The 25,086-nt window shown below is 36.3% G+C and overlaps 1 protein-coding gene across 3 annotated transcripts; it reads left to right on the forward strand.

The window, feature by feature from the left end:
• Positions 1-847: 847 nt before the first annotated feature.
• Htatsf1 (HIV-1 Tat specific factor 1) lies at positions 848-18,056 on the forward strand. Of its 3 annotated transcripts, none has more exons than XM_077106880.1 (10): positions 848-946; positions 1,507-1,747; positions 3,203-3,383; positions 3,748-3,795; positions 4,608-4,762; positions 6,901-7,064; positions 8,569-8,668; positions 14,271-14,360; positions 15,233-15,370; positions 15,912-18,056. In XM_077106880.1, exons 2-10 carry the CDS (start codon positions 1,562-1,564, stop codon positions 17,157-17,159), a joined length of 2,310 nt encoding a protein of 769 aa, XP_076962995.1. In that variant the 5' UTR covers positions 848-946; positions 1,507-1,561; the 3' UTR covers positions 17,160-18,056. The 3 variants fall into 3 exon arrangements, with proteins under 3 accessions (XP_076962995.1, XP_076962994.1, XP_076962996.1); XM_077106879.1 differs by lacking the exon at positions 848-946 and adding an exon at positions 1,110-1,306; XM_077106881.1 differs by lacking the exon at positions 848-946 and adding an exon at positions 1,110-1,222.
• Positions 18,057-25,086: the final 7,030 nt, after the last annotated feature.

The following is a 25,086-nucleotide window of genomic DNA, read 5'->3' on the forward strand; positions in this document are numbered from 1 at the left end:
TGTATTATTTTAAACGAATTAATAGTTTTTAAATGGAATTTTTAATACTAGAGCAACAAATATTGATAAATATAATCCACCTATAAGAAAAGCTCTATGGGGTCTCCAATAGTTTTTAAGTGTAAAGGGGTGCAGAGACCCAAAAGTTTAAGTATGCTGTTCTCCAACATCCTGTACTTCTCCTACCATATCATTTACCAGCTTTTCCAAGGCTTTCTCCCTTGAACTGTGCCTGTCTTATTCACTGTTGCCGCCAGAGCCTGGTATAGTGCTTGGCACTTAGTAGTTCAATAAATATCCACCCAATTAAAAAATATGGACCCCTTCACTTTCAGCAATGTGTACAATTTTTGAAAAAAATCTATTTAAAAAAGAAACATGTTGTGTATTTATAAAATAAACAGTCAACCAGTGAAACTGGCATTTACACTGGAATGTTTACAATTGAGCTTCAAGTTTGGACCTTGAGTACCTCTGAGTACTAGAGTATAAGGGCGCTGCCCATCTTTCCTTCCAATAGAATCGAACTACAGCCTAAGGAAGGTACCAGATCAATATAGGAGGGAGATAAGCCTAGGAAAAGGTTGCCACTTCCATCCCATCGTTCGTTCATTCATTCATACACTCACTCCGCACTAGACACCAGACTCCGCGTCAGGTACTTAGGCGGCCACGTTGAACTACAGCCGATGCCTATCCTAGAGTAATCATTAAAAAATAAGTAAAAGACCTTTCCTGCGCAGGGGAGGGGCTACCAGGACAAGGAGGCGCGTCATTTTCTCTAAGCAAGAGAAAGTTCTCCTGCCCGCCCCACCCACTTTCCCAAGATGGCGCCTGCCGCGATACCGCCTGGCGCCTGCTGCATGGGAATATTCCCACGCCTTCCTTCGGGACACCGCCGGAGCCCAACCTCGCCCAACCCGTGGGAGACTCCGCTGAGCCTCAGGTTCCTAAGGGGTTGCGGGTCCCAGCGGGCCACATCCCGTTTCCGGGAGGGCTCTGGTGGGCGTTGACACGAGACAGCTACGCGCCCCCTGGGGCCCCGCCCCCGATTCCCGAGCCGCAAGCCTGCGTCGGCGCCTTCTGACGCTACTGTGGGCGTGTCGGCGCGATCCGCGACGTCGCGACGCGGCGGCAATGGCGACTGCGTCAGGCTCTGTGGGGCTTCGTTTTTAAATCATTTACTGACATTGCCGCGGGAGCCGCGATCGTCTCAGACCCGGTAGGCAGCGGCGGCGGCGCGCGTGCGCGCTACTGCTGCGTCCCGGACCGAGCAGCGGCACCGCAGCCCTGTGAAGTGAGCCAGGTGGGCGGCGGCGCGGCCGAGCTCAGAGTAGCAATGCGCGCGCGCGTGTGCGGCTGGCGGGCGGGCGGAGCCGGGGGCGGTGCGGCGGCAGAACTGCCCTGACTTCCCGGGGACTGCTGGGGCGCAGTGGGGAGGCGGGCCGGGGGGCGGCGGGGCTCGAGCTGAGCACAGCGGACCTCCCTTTCTCTGCTCCCTTCCAGCGTCATCTGGGCCTTTTCTCTAGTCTAAACCCTGCCGGTGGGCTAGGTAGGAAACATGAGCGGCAACAACTTGGATGCGAACGATGAGTTTGATGAGCAGTTACGAATGCAAGAATTGTACGGAGACACTAAGGACGGTGACACCCAAAGTGATCCCAGCGGAGAAGCCGATTCTTTTGGGCAGCAGCCGGCTGACACCCCCTATGAGTGGGACCTGGACAAGAAGGCATGGTTCCCCAAGGTAAGATAGAGGCACAGGCGCCACTGCGGAGAGGGCCGCCTGGCCAGCCTTGCTGGTACTCCTATTACGTTTGCTTTGCCAAGGACCATGATCCTAGCCCCCCATGTCTAGTCATGACGCGTCTTTTTGTTGCGTCTGTTGCAGAACCTATGTGTAGAGAAACGTAAATCTTTAGGTGGTGTCTTAAATGCCTTTTGTATGCCTTATTAATTTTGTCTGTGAAGGTCACAGCTGGTTATTACATTGATGACTGATTTTTATTGCAAAGAGGAAAAACACTAGATTTAGTAACGTTTCATCTCAAGATAGTCAAGGTGATATATCCTGGGAATTCAGATGTTAAGCTTATGTACTGTGTGAAGCATGTTGATTTTTTTTTTAAAAAAATAGCCATTATATTTCTTTATTGTTTGAACTTTTCTTTGCCCTTTGCTTTATTTTCCTACTAAATTTTGTCCCTGGGCATATGTCTTTGAACCGTTTAACCACAGGAATGTGACTAAAGATGCACAGAAGATGGATGGAAATGATCTGTGTACATTTGTTTGGAGTACGTAGAGTTTGTTAATTGTTTTATTTCAGCTTGGAAGTAAAATAACTAGTGTTAAACTTGGTTCTCTAAACTTGTGATAAATGTTCCCTGATAATCTTAAGACTCATATGAGCATCAGTATCAAAGGATATTAACAACACAGTAACTTGCAAGCTGATAATACCAAATATGTCTCCATTGTGTGATTGAATGGCTATTTTAAAACTTTACTTTAGTGTTTTTCTTTTCCATTTTGTGTTGTATATATTCCAATCTCTCCAAATTGTTAAAATAGACTGTTTACTTATGTATAGTGATACCAGCTTGAGTGCAGATTTGTTTTCTTTTTCCTTCTGAGTACTTATCAATTATTTGGTAAGGGATTAATTTGTAAAACTCTTTTTATGTTATTGATTCCAAAAACAAGGAATACACATATGATTTGGACTTGTCCTTAATTTGTTTTGACATTGAATGATAGTGTAGTTTAATTAGTGATAGAGTTAATATGAACATTTTGTTTTACAATTGTTAGCCCCATTCTTCATACAAAACATCAAGAGTTACATGCCATATGCTCTCATATACAGAAGTGTGAGTATTTATTGTACACATATATTGCATCTAGACAGTAAGAAATTGGTTTCTATAATAGATTATTAGATAACATTTGGTGTTCTGCATTATTGTTAGCTGCTATTTCCTTTGTTTTATGTATTTGTAGCCTTAGTCAAGGGTATGGTAGGGAAGTAATAATTTACAAATGAAACGATTAGAAAAGGAGCCAATATTTCTTTAAATGCTTTGGTATTTTATGCATTTACAGTTTAATTACTACAAGTGTTAATCTGCAGAAGTTTAAACTCTTTATGGGTGGAAATAACTTTGAATTTTTGTGTGTGCATTTTGGCTTTCTTGTCCAGATCACTGAAGATTTCATTGCTACCTATCAAGCCAATTATGGCTTCTCTAATGATGGCGCATCTAGTTCTACTGCAAATGTCCAAGATGCCAACACTAGGACTGCAGAGGAACCGCCACAAAGAAAAACCCCTGAACCTGCTGATCCTAGAAAGAAGGGAGAAAAAAGAAAGGCTGAATCAGGCAAGTGGTTGTACCTTGCAAAACATGAGCATAAAAATTTAAAATGTGAGTGTGTAAACATATATAGTTAGTTTTGGGGGAATTATAATAGCTCTGAAGGAATGAGTTTTTTTCTTTAAGATGTCTGAGTCATAAAGAATCAAGATAAAATGACCATCTTCTCTTTTAGCCAGGGCTTGAAAACAAATCTGTCAAAAGATTCAAATATTTGAAAGGTAGGCAGTGATTTGAGTTAGTTTATTAGTCTTCTAAAGGTAAGAGAAAGTTCCTAGAAATTTTAAGAAACTGTCACATTGTCAAAATTTCATAATGTAATTCTTATCTTGGCTTTTAAGTATTTTGTGTATTTCTTTTTGATTTTTAGGGTGGTTTCATGTTGAAGAAGACAGAAATACAAATGTATATGTGTCTGGTATGTATACCTTTTAAAACAAACTTAAGATTGAACAATTTTTAAAATTTTTAAAAAAAATTTTTAGTTAATGGATCTTTATTTTATTCATATTTATATGCAGTGCTGAGAATCGAACCCAGTGCCTCACATATCTGAGGCAAGTGCTTTATCACTGAGCCACACTCCAGCCCAGGATTGAAAATATTTGATGTTGAGAGTTTTTCAAAATCCATTTTGAAAATCTTTGTGGATGGATGTATATATATGTGTGTATTTTATATGTATATGTGTATATATTTTTTGGTACAGGGGATAGAACCCTGGGGTGCTTTGCCCTTGAGCTACATTCTCAAACTTTTTTTTTTTTTTTTTTTTTGAGAGGGTCTCGTCAAGTTGCTTAGGCTGTCCTCAAATTTGAGATCCTTCTTTCTCGGCTTTCCAAGTTGCTGGTATTACAGATGTGTGCCACTATGCCCGGCTCATTGTAGAATTGTTTGTTCACTTGTTTACACTAATGAGGAATTTGCTTATTACAAAACTAAGAAAAATTAAGTGTATGTAACTTTGCATATACCATCCATTTTACCTGCGTTAGCTAATTGATGACAGTTTGCCCTCTTCAGATTCAGTGAGGGCTAGGCAAAAATAATTTTAATATATATTTGAATACATAAATATGTGAATGTTCCTTAGTTTGATAGATGTAAGATTTTTGCATTCACTTGGAAAATCAGTTTTGCATTCACCTAAGTTGTAAATTTCTAATTGATAGAATGCTAAGTAACTTTCACCTTTATAAATATTTTGGAAAATTTTCTTGATTTTTACAGGTTTACCTCCTGACATTACAGTGGATGAATTTATACAGCTTATGTCCAAGTTTGGTATTATTATGAGGGATCCTCAGACAGAAGAATTTAAGGTCAAACTTTACAAAGATAATCAAGGAAATCTTAAAGGAGATGGGCTTTGCTGTTATTTGAAGGTTAGTTATATGATCAAATAAGTTCTTGTATTTCCATTTTTTTAAATGGAGGTCTCACTCTGTTGCTCAGGCTGTTCTTGAACTGGAGGGCTCAAATGATCCTCTTGCTTCATCCTCCTAAGTAGCTGGGACTAAAGGCATGATTTATTGCACCTGGCCTTTGTATCACCATTTTTACCTCAGGAGCCAGGACTATAATCATTTAAAATTTTTTTTTAGTTGTAGATGGACACAATACCTTTATTTTATTTACTTATTTTTATGTGGTGCTGAAGATCAAACCCAGTGCCTCACACGTGCAAGGCAAATACTCTGCCACTGAGCCAGAATCCCAGCCCAGGACTATAAAAGGTGATAACTTAAACCAAGAAGTATTCAAAACAGGGTATAAAGAAAACTGAAATTTCAGGTGGTACCTGTGTGTATCACTTTGGTAAGGTTTTCACGTGTTTTGAAAGTATATAAGTATGTGCCTGAAGTGCTTCTTTTGTCTTAAAATTCTCAGTGCAAAGATCTGTTCATCAATGTGTGTAATCAGTTGGGAAAATAGTTTAAAAATCTGAGAAGAAAAATGAAAGCCAGAAACATATTTTTGGCCTGTTGCATTGAATTAGACCAGGGTTTTGCAAACTCCAGCCTGCCACTGTTTTTGTAAATAAAGCTTTATTGGAGCACAGCCATAGTCATTCATCTATGCATTTGTCTGAGACTGCTTTTGTGTTTCATCAGAGTTGCATATTTGAGCATAGACCTCATGGCCCACAAAGCCTAAACTGCTTGCTAAATGGCTGTTTACAAAATGACTTTTCTGACCCTGGAATTAGATCATAAAGGAGATGATAGCTTATGCTTATTGCTTTAAAATATTTTTGAATAGTTGAAAAGAGAATGATATTAACAGAAATTTGCAGTTGTTTTGTGTAGTCTTGGTACCATAAATTGCACAGAGGTAGCTCAGGGTCAAAGGCAACAACACCTGCCACCTTAGGAACGAGTATTATGTGTTATTGCTGGGTACAAAATGTACATGATAATGAAATGTACATTTGTCATAGAACCTGACAGTAGTTATAAAGTAAAATAAAAATGGTACAACAGCAGTGCAAGCACTACAAGTGCGTTTTGAATCTGCTGTATTTCAGTAAGACCAGAAGAGGGAAGGATTAAGCTGACAGCTTTTTGGTAGGTAGGTTTTTAACCTTGTTCTTAAACAAGATGGGTGTGGGACATAAGCATGACCATTTGAGGGAAGTACTTTTGTAGTGTTTAAATGTAAGGAGATTTGTAAGTTTTATAGTTCTTCAAGGATTATTAAACATCTGTGAACTGCTTCTTTAAGGGGGTTTGATTGAATTTTTTAAAAATGGAGTTTATGAAACTTCATATATATAATTTAGGGCCCATAAAAGAACAATATTATCAAACCAGTAAATTGAGTTCCAGAAAAATTTAGGTAATTATTTTAAGATCCATATTTGATTTGAGCAGCTGAGTTCAGTTTTGTTTTCCTCAGACCTTCAGGTCTTAGACTCTTTGGATCTGATAACTGCCCACCTTATGTAGGACCCACAGTCTATAAATGTATTTCATGAATATGCCGCTAGATATCTTCTACTTATTAGTGTATTGCAGACCAATATTTTAGTTGTTGAAGCAAAAAATTAAAGGCTGGAAATCTTATTCCCAGTTCCTTAAGTCATCTAGCCTTTCAGGTGGGAGTACGATAGGATTTTAAAACTAGAATCAACCTTCCATTATGCAAGTCCACTCACCTTATTTTGTAGATGTGCAGTTGACATTCCAAGAGGCAAAATTAACCCAGTAATTAATTTATTGAATATTTAACTGTCTGCTAGTTCCTACCCTTTGCATGAACTATTTCATTTCATAAGGAGCCCTGTGATGAAGATAGTACTATTCCATTTTACAAAGGAAGAAATTGTGGCTCGGGAGTTTAAGTCAGGGGCCCAGGTTCACACAGCTGGTTAGGGGCAGCTGTGTCTCCAAAGCAAGTTTCCTTATTTACATTCTAGAGTTCTTTATCTCAAAGTAGGTAGTTGTCATCATTCCTTTCTAAAAGACTTCTCAAGTTTTCAGTGTGTAACTTATTGACTGTATTTTATTTTACCTTTATAAAGAGGGAATCTGTGGAACTTGCATTAAAACTTTTGGATGAAGATGAAATTAGAGGCTACAAATTACATGTCGAGGTAGCAAAGTTTCAGCTGAAGGGGGAATATGACGCCTCAAAGAAGAAGAAGAAGTGCAAAGACTATAAGAAGAAGCTGTCTCTGCAACAGAAGTTTGTATTTTTTTCTTTTTGAAAGGTTCCATATAAATATCCTAAAGTATATTTTTGATAGTAGCCACTTAGTTTTGTTTCATCAAAAATGTCTACAGATCATTTTTAAAGAATTTCATTAGTTCACCAGGGATCTTTGGTAATCTAGTTGATGGGCTGATTTGGCAATGGTGGTATTTTTCTTTTCTGCAGTATTTATTTATAATATAATGGTAATTAACTGAGCTAAGAAAAATCAATTTTTTAAAAAAAATATTTTTTAGTTGTCAATAGACCTTTATTTTATTTATTTATATGTGGTGCTGAGAATCAAACCCAGTACTTCACACATGCTAGATAAACGCTTTGCCACTGAGCCACAACCCCAGTCCCAAGAAAAATCATTTTTTGAAAATGTTGAACATTAAATTAGCAAGATAGTTTAGGCTTATATACCAGAACTTTTGGTTTATTTTCAATGTGAATTGAAATCAGTTATACCAGGAGCTAAATTTTTATATACAGGTTTGTTAGTAGAAATTAGAAATGATAAGCTTTATTACTATATTTTCTGTATAGTTACATGTAGCATATATGTAATGTTGTCAGGTTTTTATTAATATATTATTAAACAGACTGAAGTATGCTAGTTTTAAGAAAAGGATAAATACTTTCCCTGATGTTAAAATAATAATAAAAGTGTTTAGTTGTACTGTCCCATAGTTTTTACAAGATTAGTTTAAAAAGATACTACAAATTTTGTAAATGGCATTAGTAGAATTTAAGACTGTAACAAAGTGAATAGTTTTATATATTTCTGTGCAGCTTGTTCTTTATAATGATAAAGTGCCTAAAAACTAACGCAAAACATTTTTTTAACCTCAAAATACAGTCAACTTTTCATATCCATGTGTTCTATATCTGTGGACTCAGTGTACTGTGGATTGAAAATATTTGGAGAAAAAATTGCATCTGTAATGAACATGGAGAAACTTTTTGTTGTTATCATTCCCTAAGCAATACAGTATGACAACTATTTATGTAGCATTTATAAGATATGATATAAGATATGATAAGTAATGTAGAGGTGACGTAAAGTATACAGGAGGATATGTGTAGGTTCTATGCAAATACTGTGCTATTTTATATAACGGACTTGAGTATGGGTTTTGTATCAAAGGTGGGTCCTGGAACCAGTCACCCATATATGCTGAGGAACAACTACAAATCTTCCTAGAGAATAATTAGTAAATAATTAGGAATTTTAGGAGTCCCATTGGAATGTTTGTATGAGATGAGTTGCTTATATATGCTGAGGGTTTCAGGTACTGGGTTTATTTTTACCCCTGCCCAGCGTTTTTATTTCAGAAAGTTCTGTGAATGGAATTGTGACAAAAATATACATTGTTTTAGAATCAAATAATCATCATTATTAAATGTTCAAAGGATTATATTAGTAACTCATTTTCTGTCCAACAAGTCTGAAACAAAATTCATTTTCTTTCTCCTATATTATGATATTTAGGCAGTTGGATTGGAGACCTGAGAGGAGAGCTGGGCCATCCCGGATGCGCCATGAGCGAGTTGTCATCATCAAAAATATGTTTCACCCTATGGATTTTGAGGTAGGAAATGGTGTTCTAATGAATAGGAATTCTGATATTATGTTTTCTTTCAAGGGAGCCCAAAGGTCATCTTCCATCTTTGTCAGTCACATCCTACATGTTCAGGTAGTGGATAAGGCAGAAAAATGGAGCCAAGAATCAGTTTGATGTTTTGGATTTGTCTTTGTTTGGCACCATGTTCTTTTAATTGTATCCCAGTAAAACTGTTTAGTAGTCTTATTTTTAAGTTTTTTTATTTGTTCTTTTTAGTTATACAGGATAATAGAATATATTTTGACATATCAAACACACATGGATTATAACTTCCCATTCTTGTGGTTGTATGTTTATGAACATAGGAAAGTTACATCTGATTCATTCCATTGTCTTTCCTAGTCCCATCTCCCTTTCCTTCCCTTCATTCCCCTTTGTCTAGTCCAGTGAACTTCTATATTCCTCAGCTTAATACTCTTATCATGGCCCCCAAATAACAGCCTCTTGGTGTGGGAAATTGTTAAGAAATAGCATCATTTAAAGATCAATGAGGATAGTTTGTGGATTTTGAGTGCAGTCCAACAAGTATAGGCTGATTTTGGTGGAGAGTACCAGTTGCACACTTGCAAATGAAAACTCACTTTGCTACTAAACGTTTAATCCTTAGTATAATGAAATTCAGCCCCCAATGTTTTAAATAATGGGTATTGTTTTTTCAGAACCTCAGTTTTACAAAACCCTTCAGTGGCTACTAGGAGAAGGTTATAATATTTAATGTCCATGTAAAATTGTTAAGAACAGGAAATAAATGAATAAAGGAAGTTTTCTAGTACTGAAGAGGTTTGAGGAATACTAATTGTTGTCAAGGTATCTTGTGCTGCATTCTGCTTCTAATTTTTTCTGATGTAGATTGACACTATGATTACTGGCAAAGCAACTCTATTCTCTGTCTGGTTCTGGAATTATAGCAAGTTATACATGAAGAAACTGTTCATAATGTAAAATTCCAGGTTTACAAATGTGGTAGGTGCAATCAGTGCTCATTCTTGTTGTTCTGTGCATGGTTTATAACAGTGTCAAAATGCAGTATCATTTTAGTTGCATTAGAAAGGTTCCCAAGATGGACAGTTGAGCTCCATCTCTGAACAGTGATGCAATAGGACTTACTGTCCACCTGTGGAGTCTGGACATCTTTCAAAGTCATTGGATAGATGCATGTGGTATATTTGTAAAGTTGCATGGTGTCTCTGCTGACCAGAAATCCAGAAGAATTTTGAAATATTACAGAGTTATTGTAGACTTGAAGTAGTAATGAAGTATGACTTAAAAACCCACATGTATACAAGCACACTACAGAAGGTCTCTGACTTTACCTGGGTTTGACTTAACACATTTTTGACTCTATGATGGTGCAAGAACAATATGTGTTCAATAGAAATGGTGTTTCAAATTTTGGATTTTGATTTTTTCCCAGGCTAGCAATCATGAGGATGAACAACCAGTACTTTACAGTGTATATACAGTGTTCACCAAACTACATCCATTATTCAAGTCTTTATTATAAAATAGATGATTTTGCCCAACTATGGGCTAATGTAAATGTTCTGAGCATATTTAAGGGAGTCTAGGCTAAGGTCTGCTGTTCAGTAGGTTAAGTGTACTAAATGCATTTTGTACTTAGCATACTTTCAATTTCTGATGGGTTTGTTGAGATGTGACCCCATTGTAAGTTGCATAGCATCTGTAGTTGCTTTTTGAAATGCTGTCCTTGCTGGGTAGGACTTTAAAAACAATACATAGGTAAATCACAGTATCTAGTCTACTAGGTACAACTCTAGAATTTCCTGTGATTCATTGAATTTTATCTCCCTGGTGAATAAGTGGTTTGTTGATTAGGAGGCATATTTATTTATGTGACTTGAAGTCCTTGATTCACATATATCAAACTCCTGACATTCAAATGTGAATGTAATTGCAAACTTAATTTAAAGCATTTAGACCCTCTAAAGAAGTCTGTAAATTTTATATGTTCTTGTTTCTGCCTCCTACCTTGCTTATTTAGAGACCCTATTTATGTGTAACTGTCACCCTGAGCTGACTTAGCTTTATAAATATTATCCCCTCTAAGCTACATTTATTCCATCTTAACCCTTACAGATCTACTTATAAATTTCTGATTCTTTAAAATAAATACTTCTTGGTTTAGTATAAACTTTACTTTGGAGTTACAGAGCCTTTGTATTACCCTGTTTTGTTTCCCTTGTGTCATTTATTATTATCTGAAATAATTTTATCTCTTCTGCTAGAATATGAGTTCCATGAAGACCAGGACTTTGCCTACTCTGTTTGCTGCTGTAGTCCCAGGGCATAGAATTGTAGACCCTAAATATGTATTTATTATTAGACCCTCCCTATATTTTATGGTTCTGCAATTGAACCCAGAGACTAGTGTGTGCTGAGCACATGCTCTAGCACTGAGCTACACTCCCAGCCCCTGCCTCGTATTATTTATATGAAGAATAATTGAAAGAATGAATGAAATCCCTATTACTTCTAAGCCAGAGTTTCTACATTCATGCAATGGATAAAATATTTCTGCTTTACATCTTGGTAAATGAAAGCAATTTTCTTCTCAGATGCTATGCTTCAGAGGGTGGCAGGACAGTCTGTGCTGGCAGTGGTAGGCTTCAGAACTCCCAAGCAAAGAAGTCCTTGGCCCTCTCCTTGTTTGTGCACCAACCTAGTTTCAAGTGGTTCAACTAGATTGACAAGAGCCTGTTAGCAAGAGAGAGAACAGTCTTGGTTTTTGTTCACTATCTCTGTTGTCTTGAACTTCAGAATGTATAGTGTAGACCTATACTATCTGATATTGTAGACTCTAGCCACATATGTATAGTTTAATTAAAACTAAATAAAAAGTTCAGTTCTTCAACTGTACGAGCTGTATATGCAATTAATAGCTACCAAATTGAATAATGCAGATATGCAAATTTCCCATCATCATAAAAAGTATTAGACAATACTGGTATAAACGTTATGTGACAATGAATAGAAGGGTTTAACAGGAAAGCCTGCTTTCATTACATAATTTTGGGGATTGTTTGATTTGACTGAAGACTTCTTGTGACCCTAAAGAACAGACATTAGCATTGAGCTTTTTAGTGGGAAACAAAAAACTGAATTGTCAAATTACTTCAAGTTATCAGAAATAAGTCAAGATTCTGGGAGTATAATATATTTTTATTCTAAACAGTTGACCAATGTTAGAAGCAGCATATCTAAAAATACTCTTTGGCAGCAGGGTAAACAGTGAAGCCTAATGTTTTTAATGTCACTTCAGAGGGTCTGCAGTATTCGATTCAGCCTTATTTAAAAATGTAATGTCTGGCAAATTAGAATCCCAAGAGATGAGGAGTGAAAATTCAAATGCAAAGGTATGTTTCTCTTTGTGTGTATCAGCAATATCCAATAGAAGTATAAGGTAAGCCCCATGTGAACTTTAAATTTTTCCGTAATCCAAATAAAAATATAATTTGAAACTAAGGAAATTAAATTTTTGTGAATTTTAATTTAATCCAGCATATCTAGCATATTACAGTTTTGACATGTAGTGAGTATAAAAATATTAGTGAGGTATACTCCTTTTTTTCCTTTTGGTACTAAATTTTCAAAGTGTAGTGTATGTTTTACACCTAGAGTACCTTGAGTTGGACTAGCCACATTTCAAATGTTCAGTAACCCTGTGTGATCAGTGTCCACTGTCTTAGCCAGTGTAATTTTATATTGGAAAGGCATGAGAAATATCATTTATTTCTTCTATACAAAACGAAACATCATCATGGGGGAAATAAATTCTGAGAATTAATGGTAGAAAGTTGTAGTTCGTGAGGCCAATTTTAGTCAAAGGCCTATTGCTTGCAAAGTGCCTTCTTCAGAAAATTTCCATGTGTAGCTCACTAGGTTAAAGAGTCTTCCTAAAGGAGGAGAACATTATCATGGAGCATCAGGATACTGTACAGCAATGATAATGTATTAGTTTTTCAAGTTGATGTAAATGAAAATAAAGGTCTGGCAAGATTTAGGCTCAGAATTGATACCTATCTTATAGGAAGAATACTGAGAAATTGATGTAGAAATAATGGTGTCCGCCACCCTAATGGAATCACATTTAAATTCAAAATTTGTTAAATATTTAGAAACTTTTTTTGTTTTTGTTTTTTAATATAACCCCGATTTTTCTTGGTGAATAAGAGAGAGATTAGGAACAGTTTGTCAAACTCTGAAAAAGATTTTATTGATTATTGGCTGTATATAAAATTCTGTACTGTTTATAAAACTCAGTGAAACAAGATTCCTGCCTTCTGCAAGCACATGATCCCATAGGAGCTGATTAGACACATGCATCACCAATGGCCACTGCGTGACTTTATCAAAAGATGTTTATGTTCCATTGCACCATTTTCAGATCTGATAGTTCTGCAAAATTAGTTTTCTTCTCCAAAATAAGGTTTTATAAATAGGAAAATTCAATCTGCCAGCTATACTTTTAGAAGCTGCAGATTTATGCAAATTGGGTTTTACATTTTTTTCTTTTAAATCTGATTTCAGTAACTGCTTCCCAATTTATTTTTGCTTTTTGAGAGAACTTCAAAGGAGAAAAGCTACTTTTTGGTACTTCATCGTAGTTCCTTTTTAGTTGGTAAGAAAAATAAAACCCTGTGAGAAAGATAGATGCATTCAAATGTTTCTTAGTGTAAATGGACTTCAATAGAAATTCTTAGATAGCATATCTTCGTTTATATTTGTTTGTAGTTGAAATTCAAGTTTATAAACCTAGCTTTTTCTGAGCCCTTTTCATGCATTGAAACTTAGAGAAATATTCCCATTGGAATATTAACAATCCTTTTGGTATGAGGAGGAAAGTACACTGAACTTGATACTAGAAATAGCAATGCTCAAATGTTCTCCGTACACTTGGTTGTTGTAAGAGCAACAGTAAGAATGTCTTAATGTTTGTTTTATACCTTGTGTGCTGTGTTGTCTTGTTATAACACAGCAGAAGATAAGATAAACAAGAATCCTCCTAAGGTTTATCTTGTGAGTTAAAATAGAATCTTGAAAGCTCACACACAAAAAAGGTTTTAGAAAATTCAGTCAATAAAAGTGATATCTCTTTCTTCTTTGCAACATTTCTGTAAATAGGAATCTATCTGAAAATCAGAGCAAAGGACTCATCAGTATTACTATGATGCCTATGCAGTACAGGAATTACCAGTCTGTGACTAAAAGTGTGCCACGGGGTTTCTTCCTTTACTGCTGCTGTTAATTTGGAATTTCCAGTCCCACTTCCCTTCCTTTTTCCTTTGTCACTGTAGGCCCCCCCTCTTCTCTTTGCTATGCTTGTCCATTTCCTCTGTCTTAAAGCAGGGTAGACATATACTAGTAGCATTGTCTGCAGTGGTCTAACTTCATTTGATTTTGATTTTTTAAAAAATTTTGTAGACTATAGACATAGTCAAACTTAAGCAAAACCTTTTTTATTTGTGGGTTTGTCAGAGCAATAAATTTTATTCTCAGGAATTATAGTTGAAGAAACAGGAAATCATTTTAATTATGTTAATTTTTATAGGACGATCCATTGGTGCTGAATGAGATCAGAGAAGATCTTCGAGTAGAGTGCTCCAAGTTTGGACAAATTAGGAAGCTCCTTCTCTTTGATGTAAGTTCATGGCTTGGAAAAATGAATCCTAAAGCAGTTATTTTTCTAGCTTAATAAATGATTATTGAACATTAGTAATCCCCTAAATTTTAGATTAATATTTTAATATAGTAAGTTTGCTATCTGATGGTAGTCATCTATCAACTAGATAGACATTTTTTACAAGTCAAGGCTTTGATAGACTTGGTATGTCTTGTTCATTTCTCTTCATCCCTCTTAGAGGATGTGATCAGGTGAAAGAAACTACAAGAAAAATGTACAAGACTTTATTTTTCCCTATTTGCCCACATTTTCCCCCCTCTAAATTATTGTTCTCTATATTTGGATCAATTGGGGAAAATATTCTACTGTATATTTCCCCTTTTCATCCTTCTTTTACTTCCAAAATTAACATAGTAATTTAAAGTCACCATTTATTTTTGTTGTACTATTAGCTCCTTTATATGTTATCTCATTTAACCCTCAACAACCCTTCCAAGGTAGGTAAGTCCTATTGTACCCACTTTACAGATGAGAAAACTAAAACTTTTCACATGGAGCACCGTGCCCAGGGTTTATTCAGCTGGTAACTAACAGCCAGGATTTAATCCCAGAGTGAATCTCACTTCAGTGTTCACAGTCTTAACAATTACTCTGTCTTATCTCTCATTAGACGATATTTTTTGCAGAAATATTTCGGGCTCTTGCTAGATAAGATGTAGCCAAAGAAATAGCTGAATTTATGCCATTTTTGGGATAACAGGGAGAAAGACTTCTTAAAAGTCTTCTACCTTGAAGTATCAAAGAGAATATTATTCCTTACATACTTTATCAAATGTGTTTTACTTTTAATCTTATTGTTCATTATTTTTTGTTCATTCTTGTCTTTCTAGAGGCACCCAGATGGTGTGGCCTCTGTGTCCTTTAGGGATCCCGAGGAAGCTGATCATTGTATTCAGACCCTTGATGGAAGATGGTTTGGTGGTCGACAGATCACCGCCCAAGCATGGGATGGGACTACAGATTATCAGGTAAATTCTACAGTTATCAAGGGCACACAGATTGTTTCATTACCAACAAATATTGATCAAGCAGTCTTTTAGGATGAAGTTTTGGGTTTGGTTTAATCTGTTTAGTGTAACAACACTTCTTTTAAATAATACTTTGCATACAGAGGATGGAAATAAAAAATGTTGCAGTTTGTAAGTCTGAAATTTTGAGACTTGCCCAGAATAGTGATAAGAAAAGAACACATTAAACCAAAACATTTCTTTTCCTTTCTGTGTTGTTGTGTCCAGACAGAACTCAAATACTAACTTTTAAGACATGAAACATTTCTGCAGTACTGTCGTGTTTTCATTTAGTTAAATGATCCTATTTAAGGTCGGCTATTATTTAAAGTCAGTAAATCAAAATGTAAAGTGTTTGAAAACTGAAGACAGATATTACTAGGATTTCCTGAGGGGAGCTGCCTTATAAAATCAGGGTATTTCCATCAGAATTAGAAACACACAGAGAAATTGTTCTTGTTGCCTAAAACTCATTTTAATGGCAGTTTCTACTCATCCACAGGTGGAGGAGACCTCAAGAGAAAGAGAGGAAAGGCTGAGAGGATGGGAGGCATTCCTCAATGCTCCGGAGGCCAACAGAGGCCTTCAGCGTTCAAATTCTGTCTGTGCTTCAGAAAGGGCAGGGCCTTCTAGAATAAGGCATTTTTCAGAGCACCCAAGCACATCTAAAATGAATGCTCAAGAAGCTGCAACTGGAGTGGCATTAGAAGAACCTATTGATGAGAAGAAGTTTGAAAAAGCAGAAGATGTGGAAGAAGTTAAAGGAGAGGCTTCTGGAAAAGATGCTAAAGAAGGTGGGCCTGAAGAAGAGGTCAAAGAAGGCTGCCCTGAAAAAGAGTCTGAAGAGAGCTGCCTTGAGAAAGAGTGTGAGGGAGGCTGTCCCAAAAGAGAATATGAAGAAGGCTGTTCTGAAAAAGATTTTGAAGGGGGTAGTCCTAAGAAGGAGTTGAAAGAGAATGGCCCTGAGAGAGAATCTAAAAAGAAGAAACTCAAACGTGATTATGAAGAGAACGGTGTTGCCAAAGAGTCTGAAGATGATGACCCTGAAAAGGAGTCTGAAGAGGAGGATAGCCCCAAAAAAGAATCCGGAGAGGATGACTCAGAGAGAGAATCTGATGAAGATGGTTCTGAAAAGCAGTCAGAAGAAGGCTCCGAAAAAGAATTTGAAGAAAATGGCCTTGAAAATGATTTTGATGAGGAGGGCTCTGACAAAGAGTTTCCTGAAAACATTCTTGACAAAGAGTTAGAAGAAAATGACACCGACAAATCAGAATTTGATGAAGGCTCTGAGAGAGTGTTAGATGACGAGGAAGGTTCTGAGAGAGAGTTTGATGAAGATTCAGATGAAAAGGAAGAAGAAGAAGATATATATGAAAAGGTTTTTGATGATGAGTCTGATGAGAAAGATGATGAAGATTTTGCCAATGAAAAAGAGCGGGAAGATGCTAATGAGAAAGAGGAAGAGGAGGATGCTGATGAAAAGCTGTTTGAAGACTCAGATGAAAAGGAAGATGAAGAAGATGCAGACATAAAGGAAGATGAAGATGTAGATGAAAAGGTATTTGAAGATGGCAATTCCAGTGAGAAGTTTGATGAGGAGGAGTGTTCCAATGACAAGGTGTTTGAGGATTCTGATGACAGGGGGACTTTGGGGAATATGAAAGAAGATGCACTGTCCACAGGCAGCAGCTTTGTCCTTAGTAGTGATGATGATGATGACGATGATGATGATGATGATGATGATATTTAATCCCTTAAACTTGCTTTTTAGGGAGAGTCCTCCATCTCCATTTGCCTGTGCTTCAGGGTCATTACTAGTAGTGTTATATGAACATATGCATAGTGATAGGGTGCCATCTGATTAATGCATTGAAGTTTTTCCATTGTTACCTGTACCTAATTATTTTAAATATCTGTTAATTGGCTGTCGAGTTAAAACCTCATAGTTAATAACGCAAATAAACTGGATACTCGTCCTTTTTGTCAGATTTGTTAAATGCATGCAAAATAATATTTTTAAAAGTATTCTGATTGAAATTTGTGATATTCAAAAATAAAAATAAGCTGATAATATGCAGAAACTAAAAATTGTACTGGAGTTAAATTGCATCTTAAATTCAAGCTATTGCTTTATTCATACAAAATCTCTTGGGAGTGTCCTTGTTTCCAGCTCATGTTACCACTTGTGTCCCGATATCTCCATTCTAAATCAGAACATGTTCCTGAACTCAAGCAAACACCACTTCAGAGTTTTTCCCTGCCCAGTCCTTCCACCATTGAAAATATAGGGGAGGCTAGCATTCTTTCATGTACTGTTTCTTAGCCTCCTTGCACCCCTTTAAAAGTAGATTTAATGAGGCTGCTCCCCAGAAAATTATATGCATGCATACTATACAACTTCTGTACAGTTTGGGGGGGGGGTGGTTCATGGATCCCCTGAAGATTAAGAACTTTGTCATGCATACTTCAGTTTTTGTTTTTGTTTTAGAATAATGGTGCCTAGTATTGTGTGAAGTTGTGTAGTCCAATACAGTTGTGGGTCTTAACTGTGCTTTCCAACTTCAGTATTGATTACTAATGATGTAGCAGTAAGAAATTATTCTCATAAATTAGAAGCATTAAAATAAACTGCATTGGTGCTCTTTCATTATATCGTCTGTAATCATTATCTTCCTTAAACAGCAAAGAGTTCCTATACTGAAGCCCATTGTGTTCTGAGGATTTTTAGTCCATGTGTGGGATTTCTTAAAATCTTCAGGATTTTACCAGGGATGAGTCAGTAAAAAAGTTACAAATAGGAATATTGCAAACCCAAACTGTTCCCTTCAAAGATTTAGAGTCATTTAAACACTGATGTATTGTAAGAATTGGTTTTCTAAATAAAAGGAAAAGAATGCTTTACCCTCTGTAAACAGAAGTTGGGACACATTACAACAGAAGTTAGCTCTACGATCACGAGAGGGGCCACTTCATTCTTTACATTAAAATTGTAACTTCAAAGATACCAAATCTACAAGACTGTACATTTCATCTGTTGTTTCAGATATTAACCTTTGCTTACTAAATATTACCATTTATAAGAATGGATAATGTAGTAAATTGGGCTGGGGCTGTAGTTCAGTGGTAGAGTGCTCACCTCACACATGTGAGGCACTGGGTTCAATCCTCAGCACCACATAAAAATAAAGATTGTGTCCATCTACGACTAAAAATATTAAAAAGAATGTAGTAAACTTTCACTATTTGGGGCACTGTATCATCTAAACAAAGCATTGCAAGCTCTGACCGGTTCCCATCTACAATATGAACATTTTTGTGTATGCAAAAGACAGAAATCTTTTACTTAGGTGATATCCCTATATTCTGACCTCTTATTCTTTCATTTGTTGATATCAAGTACCCCTCCCTGCTCTTTTCATATAAACACACCGGAAGTGAAAGATAGCTGTAAAATGGTCATGAGAATATAAATTAACAGCCACACAGCACACACACATAGTCACCTGTTTACTAAGTAATCAGGTTTCATTGGTCCTAAAAACTGAGTTTATTGTGAGGCAACAATACATTCTATTATCAGAAGAAAAGAAAATATGGGGGTGGATTCTAAGCACAACAATGCTCAACAATTGCCTGACAATTCCTAAATTGAATGTTCCTTCAGACTAGTTAATTTGCACAAGATATTTCATACTGTGTTGCATTCAGCCTTGAATGTATGAACCACAAATGGCTTCAGGCATGCCTTTGAATGGCAGGATTGCCCTGTTCTCTGAGCCCACACCTATCTTGAACAAGAAACTTGAAACTTCATATTAGATAAAAAATATTACTTATCTTGGGCAATATTAATGAAGTATTGAAGTTGTTACTGCTTTCTACAGGAGAAACGATAAGGGAAAAATAGGAGTAAGTTATTCCAAGTATCTATTCTCCTTACTTAAGCAGTCATAAGTACGTTCTTTCTGGAGCCCAGAGGAGACAAATCCAACCCATTTGGAAAGCGCTACTTCTTCCTGTTCGATCTGTTTTCCTGATGTAAGTTACTTGATTATTTCTAAGTCTTGGAGAGACATTAGGAATTAGCTAGTATTTGGATTATGCTTTTCTCAAATAATAATGCAAACTTTTTAAAAAGTAAGCTTAACATTTTTATGTAATAGAAATGTTTTTAATTAGTTTGAAAAAAGCCATACTTTGGCGAATGGGAGAATGCCTATAAATTTGCCCTTTGTGAATATTTGTCAATATTCTTAAGGATTTTTTCCTTATTGAATCTCTTTCTGATACAAGTTGCAACCTTTCTTTAGACAATCACTTCATTTAAAGTCAGTTTGCTCACATACTTTTTGCGTGTTCCCACACTTCATTTACTAGCTTTGTTTATATCTCTCAGTAAAATACCTCCCTGATGTTAGAAAAAGGTAAAAAAAAAATTATTCCTTTCTAAAATCACAAGTTGCTATTACAAATAGCCTAACTCTTGGAAACCCGTTAGCGTAGGGAATAATACTTGAGAGAGAGAGAAAAAAAAAAAACAAGCTGAAGGCTTGTTCCTCTAAACAGAAGTACTCAGAGATGGGGCTTTTAGGAAAGTGATTGGCTCATGATCGCTTTAATCTCATCAAGGGATTGATTCATCCATGGATTCATAATTTGCATTATTGGGAGTTGTATTTTACATGATTCATCATGTAAAGTTGACTTTTTAGTTGTTCAGATTTTGCCATGATGGTTTTATTTTCCATTAGAAACCAAGAAGATACTGAGGTTATATGATAGATCAGATGTATTACCCTCAATTAGAAACCATAACCAGGTGGCCTTGTGTTCATATTTTAGTTACCTTGTAGAACTCAAAGTTTGTGATATTAAGATGTGCTGGCTGTACAAAGCTAAACAAAGACAGGACAGCAGTAACAGCACAAAGATGGCTTTTTCACTGCCATTATTTTGCTGCTGGCACTACTTCTCAGTGTTTCTACTGAGATAGTAATGATAACATTAGAAGGCAGAATCAAAGTATAAAACAGCCTTTGTTTTGCTGTTTTCCAGGTTTATCACAGTAATTCAACTTAAGTAATAATGATAATCCACAACATCTAAATGTATAAATGTCCAGTCAACCATGTGTCTGATTTTCAGATTTGAAAATGTGATTGACTTTCTTTTTTTTCTAAGTGTTTTATACTACCTTTTAAATAATGAAATCTTTAGGTTTTAGGTAATTCTGAAGAAATAATAGATTAGGTCAATCAAATTTTGTATGGCATTTCAATATTTTTTGTACCACTATGTACTGGGACTATGTGGGTCAATTTGAGATGGTTGTAATGTTAAACTATTGATTTATTAGAGTATTTAGACTCACTGTAGCATCTATGTTATGGTTTGAGTCTGGAATCTCACCCAAAGTCTCACATGCTGAAGGCTTGTTCCTCTAAGCAGCAGTACTCAGAGATGGGGCTTTTAGGAAAGTGATTGGCTCATGATTGCTTTAATCTCATCAAGGGATTAATTAATTGATAGATTAATAATTTGATTGCATTATTGGGAGTTGGTGGAAATTATAAGAGGTGGGGCCTATTTGGAGGAAGTAGGCTACTGGGAGCATGCTCTAGAACAGCATATTTTGTTCCTTGCCCCTTCCTCCCTCGGTCTCTTCTTCCTGGCTGCCATGAGGTAAACAACTTTTCCTCACCAAATACTCCTTTCCATGATATTCTGCCTTGCAATGGGCGCAGAAATGATAGAGCCAGATGGGGTGCAGTGGCACATGTGGATGTGCCTCAGTAGTTAAGCACCCATGGGGTCCCTGGTGCTAAAAAAAAAAAAAAAAAGTAGAACCAAGTGACCATGGACTGAAACCTGTTAAACTATGAGACAAAATAAACCTTTCGTCCTTTTGTCTATGTTAGGTATTTTGTTGTAATGATAGAAAGCAAGTGTGAACTGGGCTAGTGTGTGCCCAATAATATACTAGATGAGGTGAGGCAGTGAGGAATAAAGGGAACATTAGAAATGCATACTTCCTTAGATGGTAGGTTTAGTGTCTATATGGAGACAAGACAGCCTAAAAAAAAAGCCCCACATACAATTGGCATTTGAGATGGTTAATCAGAATTATAAACTTGATTGGATTTAAAGATGCTTAGGATTAAAAGACTTCTGGACATGTCTATGAGAGTAATTCCAGAGACAATTGGCATGAGGGACAGCAAATTGAGGGGGAACACTTGCCCTGAATGGTGACACTGTTCAATAGACTGGGGGCCCAGATGGGATAAAAAAAATGGGAGGAGGAAGCTGTACTGGATGCATGCTTGATTTTTCTTGAGTTGATGCATCTGTGGCTGCTACCATTGCCCATGGACTTTGGACCCCATATCTTCAGTCTTCCAACATGGAATCTTACCAGCAATTTCCCAGGTGAAGAGAAAGCCTACAGAGGGGCTGGGGATGTGGCTCAAGCAGTAGCGCGCTCGCCTGGCATGTGTGCGGCCCGGGTTCGATCCTCAGCACCACATACAAACAAAGATGTTGTGTCCCCCGAAAACTAAAAAAAAAAAAATATTAAAAATTCTCTCTCTCCTATCTCAATCTCTCTCTCTCTCTAAAAAAAAAAAAAGAGAGAAAGCCTACAGAAACAGAGAAGATCTTTGTCAGATACACTTCTGAAAGAGAATTAATGTCCAGATTAAAGAACTAAAAGTAGTCAACATTATAAAACAAATAACCCAATCAATATATAAACAAATGAATTCGACAGACATTTCTCAAAAGAAGAAGTAGAAATTGCCAACAATTTTATGGCAAAATGTTCAACATCACTTTTAGCCATCAGTGAAACACAAATCATTTTATTTCTAGCATCAAAAGTACACTGTTTATTTTTTATTTTATTTTTGGGAGTAGCAAGGATTGAACTCGGGGGCACTTGACCACTGAGCAACCTCCCCAGCTCTATTTTGTATTTTATTTAGAGACAAGGTCTCACTGAGTTGCTTAGCGCCTTGTTGTTGCTGAGGCTGGCTTTGAACTCACAATCCTCCTGCCTCAGCCTCTTGAACACTGGGATTACAGGCATGCGCCACCAGGCCTGGCTCACACTGTTCATTTTTATCATTAAAACTACAATGAAATTCTCTGACTCCAGGTATAATGGCAATCGTCAACAATTCAAATAACAATAAATGCTGGGGAGCATGCAGGAAAGGGAACTCTTACATACTCTTGGTGAGAGTGTAAGTTAGTAAAACCACAATGGAAGCCCATTTGAAGTTTCCTCAAAAAGCTAAAGATAGAACTATCATATGATCCAAATATACCACACCTTGGTATTTATTCAAAAGATTTAAAGTCAGCATACTTACAGATAGAAGCTTACCACAACACAATTCACGATAGTGAAGTTATGGAATCAGCCTAGGTGTCCATTGACAGATGAATAGATAAAGAAAAAAGTGGTACATATACACAATGGAATATTACTCAGCCATAAAGATGCATAAAATTATGTTATTTGCAGGAAAATGGATGGAACTGGAGAATATAATTTTGAGCAATATAAGTCAGACTCAGTGAGAAATGTACCATATATTTTCTCTCATATGCAGAAGTTAGAAGGAAACAGACAACCAATCAGGAGAAAAAGGATGCCGTGATAGTAGAAAACGAATCTCTGTATTTTTTTTTTTTTGATAGGGGGAGGGAGAAGAGTGTAGGGGAAGTATTGGGGAGTGAAATTTATCAAATTACCTTTATATATAATATATATATATATATATATATATATATATATATATATATATATAATATATATATATATATATATATATATATATACACACACACACACACACACACACACACACACACACAAATACACCACAATGAAGCCCACATTTCTATATAATTAATCTGTACCAATAAAAATAAAATAAAAACATGTATAGCATGCACAAGGCCCTGGGTTCAATCCCCAGCACCACACACAAAAAAGGATAGCATAACATGCTAAAAAATGAACTATGTGAAATTTCCTTTGAGAGACCCCTTGATTTGATCTCTAAAATTTAGTTTCTGATTTCCCTACACTCTTCTTCCCTGTTATTTTAGTTTCTGCATCTGTTCTGCAGATAACCAGCAATTTTACCAAAAATTATTGTGTGTTTACAAATTTGTTTGGATCTCTTTCAGCTTGACAACGTGTATTATCTTTAGTCACTAGAAGTATCTTCTTCCTTTATTATTAAATAAATGAGAGCCCAATTCCAGTATCACTGTAGAAGCAAAGGAATTTGGGCCATTTGGCAATAAGACAATTTTTCATTTATATATTTACCAATGTTTCTGTTACAAATTTAGTCTTCTTTATATTAAGGCACTAAGCTTCACTTCTATTTCCAATTTATATTCAAATCACCAGGAAGAATGACAGGGAGCATGGTGAATCAATAAGCCATTTACAATGAATGAGTGAAAGTATGTAAGAATATCCATTGAATATAAGAACAGCCCTGAGAATCTTTGAACATTAGCCTTTTTACACCAAAGTTCCATACAATGGGAGTTTGCTTATAAAAGTTCCAGAAGTGCTAATTAGACTCTCCATTCACACAATAAATACAGACCATGAGCCAGACATTAGTCTAGGTGTGGGGAATATAATCTAATTACATTTTTATATATGTACAAATATGCCACTATGAAACCCACCATTCATTAACAAGGGGGAATTAGGGAAAGATAAATCTGATGATAGATGCTGGGAACAAATTAAATCAGGAGAATGTACTAGAGACAACTTGGCCCGGGGAGATGATTCTTTTTTTTTCTCTCTCTCTTTCTTTTGACATTTTGTAGATACATTTCTTTTACAAGAGTAAAATATAACTTGGTAAACCCTTACCCATTTTTCTCATTAAATATTAATTGAGAAACGAAAATAATGCTAGTCAGGTATTTTACTTAAAGGAAAACTTCACAAATAAGGGTTATTGGAAAGATTTGTCAATCTGAATTAGTGGAAGTTCTGGAACATAAATTAGTTGTTGTTTATTTATTTATATATATGCAGAATGCATTGCAATTTTTATTAAATATATAGAGCACAACTTTTCATATCTCTGGTTGTGTACATAGTATATTCACACCAATTCCTGTCTTCATACATGTACTTTGGATAGTAATGATCATCACATTCCACCATCATTAAATAGCCCCTATCCCCTCCCTTCCCCTCCAACCCCTCCCCCCATCTAGAGTTCATCTATTCCTCCCATGCTACAGCTTCCTATCCCACTATGAATCAGCCTCCTTATATCATAGAAGACATTCGGCATTTGGTTTTTTGGGATTGGCTAACTTCACTTAGCATTATCTTCTCTAACTCCATCCATTTACCTGCAAATACCATGATTTTATTATCTTTTATTGTGGAGATGATTCTTTAGCCAGGGTGGTAAGGAGTGAAGGTTGCTGAGGAGGTGACATTAAAGCCAATACTCAAACAATGAAAAGGTCTTGCCAGGTAAAGAGATTGGGGTAAGATGGTTCCAGGCAGCAGAAGCAGCAAAAAGACCCTGAGGCAAGAATAAACTTGACATGTCCAAAATCAAAAAAAAGGTCAGTATGTCTGGAGTAGAATGAGCAAGGGAGGAAGTGATGGATGATGA

This window comes from Callospermophilus lateralis, chromosome X, assembly GCF_048772815.1.
Source record: "Callospermophilus lateralis isolate mCalLat2 chromosome X, mCalLat2.hap1, whole genome shotgun sequence".
Taxonomy (NCBI): Eukaryota; Metazoa; Chordata; class Mammalia; order Rodentia; family Sciuridae; genus Callospermophilus; species Callospermophilus lateralis.

Coding starts and splice junctions, on each gene's coding strand:
- Htatsf1 (XM_077106880.1), top strand. CDS start 1,562: ATGAGCGGCAACAACTTGGATGCGAACGATGAGTTTGATGAGCAGTTA. Junction 1,748..3,202: donor AGAAGGCATGGTTCCCCAAG/GTAAGATAGAGG, acceptor TTTCTTGTCCAG/ATCACTGAAGATTTCATTGC. Junction 3,796..4,607: donor TACAAATGTATATGTGTCTG/GTATGTATACCT, acceptor TGATTTTTACAG/GTTTACCTCCTGACATTACA.